The 16,879-nt window shown below is 42.1% G+C and overlaps 2 protein-coding genes across 2 annotated transcripts; one reads left to right on the forward strand and one right to left on the reverse strand.

Annotated features, from left to right (window-relative positions):
• Nucleotides 1-451: 451 nt before the first annotated feature.
• Nucleotides 452-5,208, reverse strand: tmed7 (transmembrane p24 trafficking protein 7). The gene is made up of 4 exons (XM_079221648.1): nt 5,194-5,208; nt 4,702-4,905; nt 3,448-3,693; nt 452-2,558 (listed from the first exon to the last, which is right to left on the reverse strand). The coding sequence occupies exons 2-4, from the start codon at nt 4,858-4,860 to the stop codon at nt 2,322-2,324; spliced, it is 642 nt and encodes a 213-aa protein (XP_079077774.1). The 5' UTR covers nt 4,861-4,905; nt 5,194-5,208; the 3' UTR covers nt 452-2,321.
• A 1,622-nt stretch (nt 5,209-6,830) lies between these two features.
• Nucleotides 6,831-11,603, forward strand: LOC306739890 (RNA-binding protein MEX3B-like; the record flags this gene model as incomplete). The annotated part of the gene is made up of 5 exons (XM_079221958.1): nt 6,831-7,440; nt 8,558-8,796; nt 8,993-9,038; nt 10,172-10,947; nt 11,193-11,603. The coding sequence occupies 5 exons, from the start codon at nt 6,831-6,833 to the stop codon at nt 11,601-11,603; spliced, it is 2,082 nt and encodes a 693-aa protein (XP_079078084.1).
• Nucleotides 11,604-16,879: the final 5,276 nt, after the last annotated feature.

Below are 16,879 nucleotides of genomic sequence, written 5' to 3' on the forward strand. Positions count from 1 at the left end.
AACGGCGAATAGCAGCCGTCCGTGTAGCCACTCAGCGAGCTGGCACGACAATAATCTCAGCGACGGGGAAGGTAAATAGGGAAGGCTCTCCACCCACGGCTCGACCGGATGATCACGACTCAGTTTCTGTCAAATCGCAAATCCGACGCAGTCTTTTTTCTCAACTGGCGCAGATGATTGACGTGCGAACGGCCAATCCCAGAGCTCGCAGACTCTGACGTAGTTAATAAGAAAACAACAAAAAGAGATTGCTGCTTTTCAGGAACATTGAATCATTATACATACATAATTACCGCATAAAGATAAACCAACGTTCTTAAACTACATCTTGTGTATCTCCCGAAGTAAGATTTTTTTTTTGTATATTGTCTGGGTGTAATTGTGACTGTGATGGCCTTGATTATACCCCTCCCTGCAGGATGAAATAAGCATGACATATCCAAAAACATCATCCCCCTCTGAAAAGCAAGTGTTTATTAATGATGTTTAAATAAAATATATTTAATTTACTGTCACAGGAGTAAATAAACCTGAACATATTCACATCATTGAAACTGCAAACAGTTTTTTTTTTAAAACACTTTTTGCTTCAACAATTACCCAAACCAATTAATCAATTATCAAAATTGTTGGCAATTAATTTAATAGTTGACAACTAATCATTGCAGCTTTAGTCCAAAAATGACCTGTCTGCGCATTAAAACTAAAACTACTACCAAAACTGTCAAACATCATGCATACAAAAGTAAGCCAACCCAGAACCATCACATGAATACAATCAAATATTGGTTATTTTCCAATGCCTCTAGAATCAGTTAAACAATACCAAACTATGAAAGCCTAGCTTTTGGTTTTGTTTAGTCAGTTCCATGTAAAAGAAGGTGTTCTGCTCTGAGTCACATTCATTGAGGTTGTGTACTGTAGAAATTCTACAGAACTTCAAAGGGACTATGTTGTACTCAGATATTTCATGTTTTAGCTTTCATGTTAGATTTTGTTTGCAAATCACTTAACAGTGATAGAAAGAATGACCCCCTAACATGTCCGTGATTCCTAGCTGGAGGAACAGCTTTAAGTAAGTCTATAACTGCAGACTCAAATGTTTAGTTAATTTAATATAAAGCCGTCTAAATCTTCCTTCTGATCCTTTGGAAAATTAATAGAGTAAGGCAGTCCAAAAAATAAATAGTCAAATTACAACTACAAAGTCCTCAAAGTTGCTGGAATTACCTTATAATCGAGCAATTGTTTTGCAAAACAACATGAATTTTACAACGTGTGCTGTATAAAACCAAAAGAGCAATATCAACCCACAAGATAAATAAGCTGTTCCACGTTTAACAGCAAAAGCGGGACTCGCTATGACATTGCAAGGAAACCAGTGAAAGACATGGTGCACTAAAAAAAAAACAAAAAAAACACAGTGTAATTTACAAACAAAAGATTAATACACTTTCTTTTTTTTTTTGCCTTCCACATTGAGTCACATAGATGATTAAACATTTTAAGAGATAGTTCACCTTGGTGTGGTCAAACTCGAACATGACTTGAAAGCAAGCCTTCAATCCTTCAAACCAAATGCAAACAGTTTCAAGTCAATATTAGATTAGAGGATGCTTACTCTTAATACAGCACACTCTAATAATTCATTTAAAATGACAACGCTGATAAAAACACAACACAATATCTACTCTCTCACTTATTACAGCGAGGTTTAATAGAGACAAAACATTTTATTTTTTTTTCATAACCAAATGTAACCTTTGTGGGATACAACTCTGCCTTGCCAGTGCGGTTTTAAGACCCAATACTCTGCATGTAAAGAAACAAACAAAACAATAAACTTTGCATTATGAGTACATTTAGTCACAAATTCCAATCTAGGTTATTTCAGTGCACACTTTGGGCTGAAAATGGAAGAGATCATGCAAAGACATTTGAGATGACGGGGGTAGAAAAGAAAAGAATGAATGATTCCAAATATTTTAAGTATGTACAGTCTGCTTCAACTACATGACCATGTACTGCCTCCAATACAGATAGATACAAGCAAAAACAGAAAGCCTTTCTTTAGGTTCTCTTTTACCCCTCAAACACATTTTTAAAAACATACATAACCTTTAAGCTCAAGACTAATTTGCATAAAGTTTGTAAGAAAATCAGTGCTGAATATGGATGACGTGTCAGATTGTACGATCTGGCAGTTTGATATGCTCCAATTTCAGATCAGTACTGATATTCTAACCTACTCTACGCACAGGTCCAGGTGTCCAGGTACGCATAGAGAACGTGGTGAATCAGATCACGGGGCTCAGAGACTGTTACGATCCGACACGTGTTGTGGTGGTCTTTCTGTCAGAGAAGAAGCTTCTCAGCAAGACCACCTGACTGATGCTGACCACCAGAAGTATAATGGCCTCACCGATGGACCAGAATGCAACGCGGGTGTTGAGGTCCTCCGCCCGACTGCGTCCCTGTCCCTCACGAAGGCGGAAGTGAGTCTGGTAGTCGATGACTGACTTCAGGGCCTCATGGATTGACACGCAAGCTGATTCCATCTGAAAATGGAAAAAAAAAAAAGAAAAAAGCCAAGACATAAGATATTTTGACTGAATATCTTAAAACATCATCCAACTTTTAAAATGTACTTTTTGACCCTACAACCATCCACTTTAGAGTTGGAACCCAGTGTCTGGCTAGTTTATAGCTATAAAACATTAAGTTTACTAGCTGAAGTAGTTCCTTGTCCACTGTATTTCTAAAAAAAATATGTTTTTTTCAAATCACAAAAATACTGGGTGTAGTGGTGAATACAAAAGCCTGCACAATTATGAGCAAGCGTTAGGTTCCTTCACTACCAAACACCTTTTCTGACTAGATGATCATCTTGCAGTTCACACTACATAAGAATAACATGTTCTCTTTTTTATGTTTAATCTGCCAGAATGAAACCAATTTGGGGGAACTGCATAGAAAAATGTGCATTCTGGTTCAAACTCTGACTAGTGCTGAACACACCCAGATAGGTGTGTCAGTCATTACAGCATTTTAAACCTCTTTTCAGGTTAATGTTGGGTGGAGCTTTGCTGGGAATTCCCCAAGATCACAAAACTATTCCTACTAATAGGAACCAGGAACTCTTACCAGCAAAACGCTATAAACCAACTTCAACAATGTTGAAGAGGAATTGTAATTAACTGTAAACTCATCTCATATTTATGGACTACTTTATTGCCTTTATACAAGCCTGTTTGAGAAATAAGTCATGTATTAAATGTTTTATAATTAAACAAAAATGTGAATATCCTGAAAACAATTTGATTTGAACTAAAGAATAAAAGAATCGGGTTGAAGTCAGAATTATACAAAGCAAAAAGCATTTGTACAATTGTACGTCATATACTCCTAAAAAAAAAAAGCATGTGCACCCTCACACACACCGCTTACCTGAGTGAGAGCAGTGACTCTATTCTCATTTGGGAAAAGTGGTGGGTCATCGCCAACCTGGAAGTCAAAGTACACGGTCTTGTGTGTAAAGGTGGAAAATTCGTTACTGAAGCAGAACTTGTAGGTGCCATTCTTGGCTGCTGAGAAGGTAAAGCTGTCATATTGCTTCTTCATCTCCTTGTAGAGTGTAGTGCCTTCTGGGTCCTCCAAACGACAGTCCACATCATAATGGCCACCGGTCACCACCTGGGAAAACAAAAAGACAGGAGGACCATCTATTGAGTGACACAATATTACATTTGATTTTTTTAAAGCCATCATGCATTGTGTCAATTAGTACGGTGGATATGGACAAAACTCATGTCATGATTGTCACATCCAAATCAGTCAAATGTCGTATGATCTTCTGCTCCTCCATTCTGCATTTCGAAGTGTCCTGAGACAAGACTCTGATTCTCACATTGCTCCCAAAGGCTGTGCCATCAGTGTGTGTGTGCATGAATGCCTCTGCCATCAGTGTCTGAATGTGCGTGTGAATGGGTGAATGTTGACATATAGTCAGTAGTGTCCGCAGCTTTGGTTGGGAGACTAGAAAGGCGCCGTATTAATGAAAGTCCCATTTATCATATACAATATCATGACTAATCGCTCATCCCTATGAAAGAGGAAACACGTAATCTAATGGAAGCTAACAGCCATAAAATGATTTAAGGCAAATAATTCTACCTTTAGCTAGTGACAGAAAAATAATCTGGAGGAAAAGCAATGTAATGCAATGCAATTGTGGTGCAAGGACACTGGTATAGTGCAGGATATTTGCAACAAAGAAAAAACTAAAACTGGCACCCCCAGATTTATATGAAAATGCATATAAAACATATTTATATTTTACTAAAAGGACCAAAAATAATACAATATACAATAATAGTACAACATTCAGAATGCTGTTGTTGTATAGGGTGGTAGCCATAGAGAGACATTGTGTTTATGTCGACAAAATCCACCTGTTTGAGCAAACAACGCGTATGTTTCAATAAATACAATTAGAAAGCAGAAGGAGAAAAAGGAAGATAGTAAACGTTGTTTGTTTATATTTTAGAAAGTATACCATAAATTCATCCGTCAAGATCACTTCTGCCTTTCAGAAGACAGTCTGGACTCAGCTCTACAGCTCACAAATACCACTTCACATTCGGACGATTAGCGTTAATACAATTGAGAGCTGAACTTTTGGCCGAAAGACGACCCACGCACCTGAAACTCCAGAGTACACTTGGTGCCGATGGTGATGTCTTCGTAGAAACACTGCTTGGCGTTGTCTGGTAGCTCAAACGTGAGCTCGGAGCCCAGCACCCACACGCAGAGCAGCTGGGCCGATAGCACCTGCAACAGTACCCGAATGGACCCGTACATCCTGCAGACCGAGAGCCAAGCTTCAAAGTAAAAACCCGAGTGGACCTGCCGAAATGAACATCAGTAGACATAAAACTTAATTCAATAGCCTTGGAGGTAAAAGACAAAAAAAGGTGACAAAGCAAACCCGGACATTGATATCGGCGACAAGCTGTTAGCTTAAAGCTAACTGGCCTGCTGGCTATCCTATTTAGAGACAGAAAGTCACGAGAAATTTGTAACATGTTCTTAGGGTTAGTGTATTAGTGTATTATGGAAACTAAAGTAAAAGCAAACTCAAATATTAACATGTCTTAATTCATTATTTTGTCCAAGTCAGCATTAGCTACCCACCTCAAAGTGCTCAACCGGATGCGACTAATGCTTAGTAACGTATCACAAACGTGAAACGGCATTGGCTGTCATCTGTGAAAGCCCGCCTCTTGCTCTCTCTAACTGGCCAACCAATACGGGGGGAGGGCTTATGATGTCACGTGGGCCACGTCCTCATACCAGAGAAGAGCATCCTCCTTTTTCAATACACACCAATGTGGCTGCTATTTTGTTGGATCGTTTTTAGATAAAGTACCGCATCTGAAACAATACCGAACATTTACTTAAAAGGCTGGTAGATTGAAAAAAAATGTGACACAACAAAAATCAAATAAAAATACACAAATACAAAACCCGACAAAAGGCCAGAATAATAATCATCACCATTTGATATAACTCCATTTCTGAAACAATTTATTGGCAGTGCCCAAGCTAATGTAAGGACCACTATGTTATAGGACTCATGCCATGTAAAGGCATATGCTTCTAAGAACCGATTGAGTATCAGATTATAAATATATATTTTTTAATCATATTGATGAGATGTTTGTGATCATAAAATAATATAATCCTTTGTTAGTCCTGTAGCAGGGACATTTACATGATGTATAGCCGCATAGGCTATAGTGCAAACAAGAGACATCAAAACAATTGCTATAAATAAGCAATAACAAACAATAATACAAACAGTAAATCCACAAATACTGAAATATGATATATACAGACGGAATAACTATTAATGTAAACGTATTATTGCACAAGACAACGAGTTGCGTCTTGATGCAGAGAAGTAGAGAGTAAGACCGGCCAGAGAGGACCTGTGGTTTCATAAAGGGGGGTGCATGTTTTCAAGTCATTGAATGTTTGGTGCCCCACAGACTCCAATCCTCTTCAGATCCTCACTTTGAATGTCAGACTTCTCCAGCTTGCCCAGTTGGACAACCAGTTATTTAAAAGAGTGTACAATCTCTAAACAAATTCCACAGAAGCTCAATGTTATATGCAAGGTTGCTTTGTCCTTAAAAGGCAGTGATGTTGCGCATGATGAGGTTGTGGTGCTACTCAGTTTTCATCAAATCAGCATCTTGCTGAAATTAGAGGAACAGCACCTTTGGGACCTTCCGACCTGAGCGTACAGCCGTGGTAGAGCTCCCATCTGGCTAGACATTGGGCTATTGGCTGCTTCTGCACTAGCTAATGCATTACCCTCGGCCCCGATCTAAACCGTGTAATACAACTTTACTTATTTCAGTTTTTGTCTTTCTCTTGATGGCTCCAAGTGCAACTCTGTGTAGAAATCCGCAATGGAAGCCTCACTGAATTATTTACCCAATGGGCCGGGGTGTGTAACCCACGGCAGATGGGCACCAATAGGATGTATTATTAATATATTATAACGACTCATTATCATCACCCTACACCACTGCACGCGTCTTCCTGACAGTTGTGAATACACGTCTGACCCCAAAACAAAATCTCGCGTGAACCAGCAGTACGAGATTACAGTGTAGGGAGGGCTGCATGGAGAGCTGGAAGACAAAACAAAAGCCACACATTTCAACCAACAGGCGCTGGTCGCTTTTTATTTTTTTGTAAACCAAAACAAATTTGATTCATTTTTCGTATCGATTTCCGTTTAACGCCAACTGTTTTGCATCATGCCGAGCAGCACGTCTTTGCTTGAGGCCGACGAGGGAGAGTCCGAGGTCCCGCCGCCACTAGTGCACGCTTTCGCCGGTATGGGCCTTGAGGAGCACCACGGCACCCAGAGCCAGACCTACGAACAAGTAGACGAGAGCCTCCAGTATCACCACCAACACCACCTCCACCAGCTGCCCCCGGTTCCTCATTTCAACCTCCTTGGTACTGTCCTCGACTTAAAGCCCCTGCATCGGCCGCCCTCGGGAGACGAAGTAAACACCATAACGGCAGCGCTCGAGGACGGAGAGCCTGAAGTTTTAACCGCCGCCGACTCCTCGTTTCTGGCTCAGGCCCACCGCCACCAGCACCTCCAGCCGGGGCCGTGCGCCTCCGGGATGGAGCCGCCGCACATCGAGACCGTCTTGCTGTACAGCGGAGACGAGCGGGATGATACGGGACTCGCCCCACAGCCGGCTGGGAGCATGGCGATGCTGCCGCCCGGCGTGTACGGGGAGCCGGGCTACGAGGCCGAGTCTTCGCTGCTGGCTCGGCGAAAGAGCGTCAACACGACTGAGTGCGTGGCGGTACCGAGCTCCGAGCACGTCGCGGAGATCGTGGGCAGACAGGGTGAGTTGTTGCTTTTGTTGTTTTTCCTGGAGGGTTTTTGGTTCGAGCCATTAGCGAGCTCACGTTAAGTGGCTCGGAGGAGTTTGGAAGAAACTCGACGGAAAGATAGTTAAGTCAAAGTGAAACACGACATGCACCAGCATATAGAAACAGGCCAGAAAACGTGGTGGACGGATGAACTCATTACGACAGAATATTCTAATATACGTTACTGTTACTATTCATTAACGTGGCTTCATCAGTGAGCCAACTGTTAGCGGGTAACGTGAACTTATTGGTGGGGCGCTGTTTACGTTACGTAGTCGGCGAACACGGTACCTTTTTTATTTTGTTTAAATATGTAATATGGACCATTTGACCGCTTGAACCATGTACAAAGTGTCCAAACAGTCTACGTTAAAACACGCGGTCGTGTGGGTGAGGTTCTCCTGGCCGCGGTTAGCGGGAGACCAGCTAGCTTAGCGCGCTCCCGAAGTGGGTCAACTAGCCCAACACCCCCAACTAAAGTTCGCACCACACGTTTTATGAACCAGCAGACCCGTCTGCGTCTGTATTATGGATGGCTTTGTCTGTGCTTTCGCGGAGTGGATCTTGCCCCCGGCCGTGCCATGCCATGCCGTGCTAAACCAGACTTGGCTTTGTCTTGGGAAGGAGAACACTGAGTGCGGCGTGTTGGTCACCATTGCTCTGCCACATCAGCTGTAGGTTACAGTCGGCTAAGTCAAGTCTTCAACAGTTCAACCAAACACGACAGTCTCTTCCAAGACTTCCGCCGCCTTTTATATCTGGTCTTTAACATGAACTTTCCATAACTCCCAGGGAGAATGTTATTGTGTCGTCTATAAGACCAGTTGGGGGAGGGTGCACACACAGACTGCAGTGTTGACAACAACAGGAAATGGCTCTGGTAATGATGCTGGACTCTCAACCACAGCTGAAAGGAATATTTAATGTATGTGCCATGCAACTTTGAAAGGGCACGAGTTACTGGAAACTGAGATTGCGCACGCCATAATCGTTTATCAGTTTTAATATCAAAGTTTAATGCCGCGCGATGTGGTACATTTCAAAAGTCAATCGGAAATATTCCAACGTTCCTCCTCTCTTTCACCCACAGGCTGTAAGATTAAGGCACTCCGAGCCAAGACCAACACCTACATTAAGACACCAGTGAGGGGGGAGCAGCCCGTCTTTGTTGTGACAGGGCGCAAGGAAGATGTGGCCATGGCTAAGAGGGAGATCATGTCTGCAGCCGAGCACTTCTCCCTCATCAGAGCCTCTCGAAACAAGACGGGCCCCTTGTCTGCGGCGACCGTTCCAGGGACCCCCTCTCTACCTGGTCAGACGACCATTCAGGTTGGCTCCTATGTGATTATGAGTCAACAGTGTTAAAGATGTGAAACTGACTTTCTTATGCAGTGACTCACATCAAGTGCAGTCATTATAATAACTGTCTTGTGTATGTTAACCGTTGGTTCCATAAAGGAGTCTCTCTGTGTTTTATGTCATTTAAAGTGTGTGTATAGTAGCCGTGTGTTGTTTCATCCTGTAGGTGCGGGTACCATATCGTGTCGTAGGGCTGGTCGTGGGTCCCAAAGGTGGGTATTTTTTAATTAATGTGGTGTGCTCAGATCGGTTCTTTGCTCCAGTTGCTAGACTTTATGTTGTAAAGAGAGCTCATCAGATATTTAGCTTTGGTTTTAGTTTTGATTGCGATTATTTTTTTGTATGACTGGGGGGGAAACAACACCGATTTAGTTTATGATTTTCAAACTTCGAAATTGAGTGAGTCTTGAGCTGCTTGCCGCTTCTGAAAGAGTTTTAACATGTTTAGCGTCACTCCAGAAGGTTACATTTTGTTCTCACCAAGCCTTCCACCCCTTGCCCTGCTGACATCACCACTTCAGTGTCAGACAGTCCTGGGGTGGATTTTTGGGCAGTGGCTCTCAACCAGGTGCCGCTAGCCAACGGACGAAACATTCCCACACAGAAGCAATAGGCAATATTAAATATTTGGTGTTTACACACATTTAGATAAAGCATTTCTTACTTGCCCATTAATTGTGACACATTAATTTAGTTAATACACCGTGGTTATCCAGTCTTTAGAAATAAATGAAAGATAGATAGATAGATAGATAGATAGTAATGGTATTCGAAAAGGTTCCTACTTAAGGCTGAATCTCATGGTGTTGTGGTTAGGTGGTATGCACTTTAACCAACTGAGTCACCATGGCAGCCTGCAGTTCAGTGCTATAATTGTTGCACAGCTGTGTTTCAGAAAAAACAAGTGTCTTTACTGAAAATGTTGAACGCTATTAATGCGTTTGTGCAGTCTTTAGTATTATTGGCTTGGCTTATTTGTCAATTTGACACTCGCCGGTCTAGCTGTGTGTGTCTAGTGAAATCCAGTGAAATACTCGCCGGTCTAGCTGTGTGTGTCTAGTGAAGCCAGTGAAATACAAAGATCTGTTCTCAGCTCCTATTGGCACTATTAATACCTCACTATTCTTTTCATCTTGACACTTTACTGTTCTCTTCTTCAAGGGGTATTGTGACGCTCAGATGTATTTTTCTGAGAAATGGTCATGCATATCGTGCGTCACACTAAATTTAATGGTGAACTCTTGACACACCAGTGGCCATGTGACCAGAGCAGGTCTTTAAAGTTGGTGTTCAACAGACCAGTGTTCTTAAGTATACGGGTCTTGGGTCTGGTCATATCTTTCAGGAGCAACCATCAAACGCATTCAGCAACAGACCCACACCTACATTGTGACGCCGAGTCGTGACAAAGAGCCGGTGTTCGAGGTCACTGGGATGCCGGAGAACGTGGACCGGGCGAGGGACGAGATTGAAGCGCACATCGCCCTCCGCACAGGAACCTGTGGAGGCATTGAGGCTCCCGGTGTAGACAACAATGACTTTCAGTTCAACGGGACAGACGTCAGCTTTGAAAATTCTGCAGCACAGGCTGGGTTGGCGGACGCCGGGTGGCTTCAGGCAGGTGCATCATCCCCCAGTGGCAGCGGTAGTGGTGGCGGCGGTGGTGGTGGTGGTGGTGGCAGCGGTGGTGGCTTGTTGCCAATGACCGTCAACGGTACTCAGCGAATAAATAGCAATATTAACAGTGGTGTCAGGATGTCTTCCACCTACCGCAACGACAGCTCCAGTTCCATCGGCAGCGGCTCCAGCTCAGCTGATTCTGTATACGGCAACGGTAACGGTAACCGGGTTGCCGATCTGAGCCCAACCTGTCAGTTTAATGCAAATGCCAACAACAACAACAACAGTAACGGCGTCGGTACGAGTTTCTGGTTTGGCGAGAGCCTTGTCCCCGTGGGTCCTGATGAGCTGGTCAACCTGGGGGGTGGAGGCTCATCCTCAGGATTTGACCCGTTAACCATCTCCACTGCCCAAGCCTCGCACCCTGCTGCACAGCCACAAATCTGGAGCCCCTATGTGGACCACCAGCACCCTCAGACCATTGATGCACGTCAGTCTCAGGTAGGAGAAATTCAGCCGGTGCACACAGTTTATGGCGTCCTGTTATGACTGTGGGCCATGATTGGGCAGCTGGTAGTGCTCCACACGCACAAAGAAGTCTGGTTTGTGGCAGTTGCCATTTGCTGCTAACTTATGCTCATTTTCTTAAAAGCACAAGGACAAATTGTTTTGAATTCTAAACAGTGATTTTTTTAAAATGCTATATGTTCATGTTACCTAATGACGGTTGTCCTCCATGTCTCCAGACCAGTCAGCCTGGGACGCCCCGGCTCTCTCCGACCTTCTCTGGGACCGAAGCCTTGGAGCACCCTCAGGCCCAGCGAGTTCACCGAGGGCCTTTCGGCTCGGCCGGAACCCTCGATGCCCACCGGTTCCCCTCTTACAGCTCGGCCTTCTCCTCTTCCAGTGAAAGCACCGCCTCCTCTTCCTCTCCTCCTGAATCCTCTCTCCTCTATCGACCGGGGCTCGGATCAGCAGGGAGGGGGCAGGAGATATGCATCCACTGCATGGATAACCAGGTGATCGCTGCCTTGGTTCCCTGCGGCCATAACCTCTTCTGTCTCGATTGTGCTACCCATATTTGCCAGGGTCCAGATGCGGCTTGCCCCGTTTGTCTGTCCCCGGTCACACAGGCCATTCAGCTCCGCAACATGTGATTTTCATCCGTTTACTTTGATGGCTGATTGGGGTTCAGCCTCCCCAACACTTCCAATTCATAACATCTGTGGGGAAATTACAAAACTGACCCTGAATCAGTGTCTAGGCGTGTCCTCACCCTTGTTTTGTCCAAGCTGGTGTTTGGTTGACAAAAGAGAGGAATAATAGGTGAATTAGGAATGATCTGTATCTAGGGCATGAGTTTAGGGGGTCAGCCCATTCATGTGCCTGCTATTGTGAAGTCTTCTTCCATTATTGATTGAGCGATCAAGGGGAGGGTCGGAAAACCCTCTGTGTAGCATTGGGTGGGGTGGCATACATATACACACACATTTTGCTCATCATGTTTTTTGATTTACATTTTCTTCTTCCTGAAGCATCTAGTTATCAGTTTCTGACTTATCTATATTTTATAAAAATTTAAATGTACATTGAATTCTATTAGATGCATAATGTTTGCTTTCGGGTCAAAGTTATTTTAGGTCTACATCTCAAACGTTTTGTTCAATAGAAGAAAATTGCTGCTACAGTTGTTTTTAAAGTGCTGAAATATGGCCCGGCCCGGTGGCCTCTCAATTACTGTTCGTACAGCGAACTTTAAGGAAACAGAACCGATGAGTATGTTTACAAATAGTGATTCCCTTGTTTGAATACAAATAGTATTCTCCTGGTTAACAAAGATTTTAAATGCCTCCCACGGTTAACTGGATATAATGTGCACATGCTTTATTATTCTTGCAGGTGCTACGCTGTCCCACATAATTTGCATAAATATTATCGGGCTATTAAGTGTATCAGTGCTAATTAAACAGGATGCGACGTTTACATGCTCCGGATCATAAATCTGAATTATTATTTTTGTGTATCGCTGATATTAACAGCATGTTATCGCATGCAATCCCACCCACATAACCAAGTGGGTCAAACCTGTAAACTGACGTTACACTCCAATGGCAACCTCTTGTTGCCTCAGGTTTCTTTCCTTCCCTGACTAAAACGAACAAGTGGGTAACTGCTTTTTTTTGTAGAGTACCGTCACAGGATGTTACACCACTTCAGTATTTGCCACGTTGCTTTCCATTTCTACTTTTACAAATTGTTTACGGAAAACTTGTGCCTAATTCCGTTCCGAGTAAACAAAACCGAAACAACTGCTTCCGCGGACGCACAGTGTTGCTCTGTCTTAAAACAAACTTGTGGCCTTTTTTTGGGAAGCCTGTAATTAACTGACGACACTATCTACCAATCCAGATCTTTGCTCGAAGGAACACAGGCTGACAGACTGAGGTCTTAATGTATTCGCCGAAGTTCGATCTCTTAAATGCGTCTTGGTTGAACAAAAGTTATATTACAGGGATGTTTGCTTCCACCTGTTTTGCTTTTTAACTTTTTTGTTTAGCGCCAAACAATCCCATTTAGTTTATTTCTGTTTCCATAGTTTTTCCCTCGTTGTTTTATGTTTAGCCTTTTTTTGTTTGTTTATTTCTTGTTTGGGGAAACCATGTGCTTGTTTCCAGCCAGAAAGATATGCACATCTCGTCCCTTTGGGAAAACATCTTACAGTCCCATTTCTAGTTGATATAAGTACGCCTATTTACTAGTAAAACTTCCACTGGGAGCCAAAAAAGCTGATATAAGAGACCGACCTTTTAGCCATCTCAATCGTATCCTTTCCGTTGAAGGGCTCCACCCTGTGGCTGCCTCCTCAGCCATTAGATACTCTTGCAGGCAGCAAACATAATAATTCCAATGGATGCAAAACTGAGACTTTGGCCACCCATGTCTTGTCTACCAGGCCTATGCAAGAATCGTCTCAGCTCGTCGACTACTTGAGGAAGCGCAAAACAAATTAAGCTCCTCCGGTTTTTAATTAGAGCTCTAAATTGGGCTGAACATGTCAACTGACGCGTCCCTTCTGTTTTTACGGTGACATTTCAGCCCGGGGGGGTTGGGGGGGTCTCCCTCATTAACTGCTCCGGTGCATCGATGAGATGTCTCAATGGCACACGCGTTGCTTCTCAAGCCTCATCAGCTTGTTTGCCATTGGCCTGTGCCCTACTAAGCACAGCATCCCCCCATATCTTATCACACTATTGACAAGTTTGGATTCCAATAACAGTCTGACTTTTGTGTCCCCTCTCCCCCTTCAATGTGTGCATCTGTCCGTTCCTCCCTCTGAAAAGTGGATAAACGGTACAAATAGTGGAAATCATCTCAAATCTTAGCTTTAAACATCACCATCTCTGGACCTCGTTTTACGGGATTGAATGAGTTGTCGGACACTAGGAAAGGGGAAGCAGCTGGACCGGTTTCATCTTGGACTGTGCCGACACTACATACGGTCAATATTGTTGCTTTACTTTCTGGACTTTGGACCGCAGTCCGTCTAGCATTCCAGCTGTAAACAGTGTTTTTGAGTTACTCTAAAGCTTGGCTCTGTATCTTAAATATCGTCTTTTGTGGAGGATTGAGCTTTCTCGAGGAAACGGAACCGAATGAGTCCCAAAAGTGCAAAAAAACAAACATTTTCTTCTGCCCCCTCGGGTTTTCTAGCCGTCCTTTTTGTTTCACTTCTCTCAGCTCTACAAAGATGCAAAGCTCTCTGCTTTTTCTCTCTCTTTCTCTCTCTCTCTCTGAGGGAACGCAATACCGTTTATTGACATGAATCCATTGACATTTTTGTGTTTTGTATTTTATGATATTACTTTTAATGACTGATAAATATACAGATCTTATTTTTATTTTGTTACATTTCATATATATACATAAATATATCTATATTATAATGTTTACAATAAGATTTTTACTTTTCTTTCTTTTTTACTTTTTCTCTGAGTGATCAAGTGAATGAAGAGTTGGAAACCCAGAAATGTTGCAGGAAGAGAGTGTCAATGCTATCTGCTTGTAGTCTAGTTATTAGTTTACAGTATTGATGATGATAATAGTATTGATAGCTGCCGTGTAACCAAGTGGAAAATGGAATGTGCATCACGAGCATGTCTTCATAATGTACCGCCAATGTAAACCGTCACTGCAACTGTAAAAAGGCCACGGATTCAAGCTGCCTGTCCTGTCTGTACACCACCAAAATTAAGAACGGTATACTGTAAAATGTATCTTAGATTATATATACATATATATAAATACATATATTGTTAAGATGTACCAACAGTTAAAAGTATTTGCTAATTTTACTACAATTTTGTTATGTATATGTAGGGGGAGTCTTATGGCATATAAATTCTTCAAATTGAGTCAGGAGTTTAAAAGCAGACTATATTTTATAACGGCCTTTTAAGTTATTGCGGCCAAAGCACTGATATTATATATTTGCTGTAAAGAGAATTTAAGAGTTTTATTTTTCTGATATTAAAGTTACTTAATAAAGACGGTTTCATTTTAAGACGCGTCCGACTGGTGTGTTTTATTCGTTCTGTCAAATGGTGTTTGAATGTTTGAGCTTGCACTCATCTCCCACCCTGGGGCCCATTCCACCAAATATGCAAGCACTGATTTACAATTATCATCCTCACATATTTGACATGTTTTACTGGCTGCAACCAGAGGAGGCATAAAAATGAATAAAAGCCCCAGGACAGCTAAATGGAACTCAGCCACCAATATGATTTAACCTGTGCGTTAACTACTGTGACATATCTATGATATAAGTGTAATTTGTCTCCCATAACAAAGCCAACAGAATAGTAAGGGAACACACTATAATTTAGTAATAATTAATAATAGTTGAAATACTTAGGAATAGGAGTAACCCCTTATTAGTCCCACAGTGGGGAAATGTTTTCTCTGCATTTGACCCATTTGTAGTAAAAAAATTTAAGGAGCCACTGGGGGTTCAGTGTCTTGCTCGGGTACACTTCGAAGTGCGAACTACGGGGAGACTGGGGATTGCAGATGTGTTATGGTTTAACGTGATTACAGCAAAACCCATTTAAGACTACTCTGATTTCTTTACTTTCTATTTGGTGCCAAATTAGACCTCATATACATACTGGGATTTATCCCTCACTCTCCTATTGTATTAAGGCGAGACAATTTACACCTTTGATTTGTATAGCAGGAAACACCAGGACCGGCCCTCAGTGGAATGCAGCAATCATTCATGTTCAAATAAAGCTGTGCTTTCTCTGCTGAGAGATGACATTGTCCACTGTGATTGTATTGCTAAGTTGCCCTACTCCCAGTATAGCTTCATCCAACTTGAACCTGAGCTGAAGCTTTATCAGAATTAAATTAAACAAAACATTTCAACTGTACCAATTCCATTCTTGTAAACATGTTACCGTGTTGAGAAAATATACAGGTCACCACTTAGAGAATATCAGGCCATGTTTAATTAAAGATTCACATAAGAAATACAGGTCAAATGTATATCTGCAGTCTGTCAACTCATTTGAGCCATGTCTTTATAGGCTCCTATAATAACTGCAAGTATTATAAAAACATCTGTCTACCTTAAAGCACAGCAGAACATAACAGAATTCAGCGTCAATTTGTTCAGTTACATAATCATGAAATATCCTGTTACCTACCATTCGATCGATCGGATGCATAATTTAGTTTGACTCTTTAATACCGGATGGAGGACAAGAGTTTTAGTGAAATAATGAAAGATGTGGATAATTTCTTGTGACCAAAAAATAACTAATTTCAACTAAACCTCCAAGAAACCAATTTGTCCTTCATCTGCGGGACTTAAATACACTACAGATGATCCAAAATAGTATAATGTATGGCAGTTTGGTGCAAAAAAACAAGTATGAAAAGAAAAGTCTCAACATGTGGCGAGTCAATTGAATGTGTACTTCTAATCAATGTGCTCAATCTAGAACATATGCCTTAAAACAGAGGAACAGAATGTATCACATGCAGTGCAGGGGCAGTGGAGACGAGGGGGACTCGTGATGAAATCTAATTATTTCTGTGTCACTAACTTCACCTGTGAGAGATAATGTGTGTACAAGTTTATGAAAGAGAGGCTGCATACATAACTAATGCCGTTATTGTATAAAAATTACCTCTCAGGAGACAAGTTGCCTTCTTTAGGAGCTGGGCTACAAAATAAATTGATTATATATTTTACTGAAATTATTTGCATCAGTTAGGACTGTAGCTTCCCACTGTTTGCCTTTAGCTGATGCTGATTTCAACTCAGATAATCCAGTTTGTGAAGGGTCGAGGAAAATGGGGTCTATTTGCCATTAAAATTCATGCAAACATTGACATGCATTTAAAAAAAACAAGTTATTTACATGGA

Source organism: Taurulus bubalis (genome assembly GCF_910589615.1).
Source record: "Taurulus bubalis genome assembly, chromosome: 8".
Lineage (NCBI taxonomy): Eukaryota > Metazoa > Chordata > Actinopteri > Perciformes > Cottidae > Taurulus > Taurulus bubalis.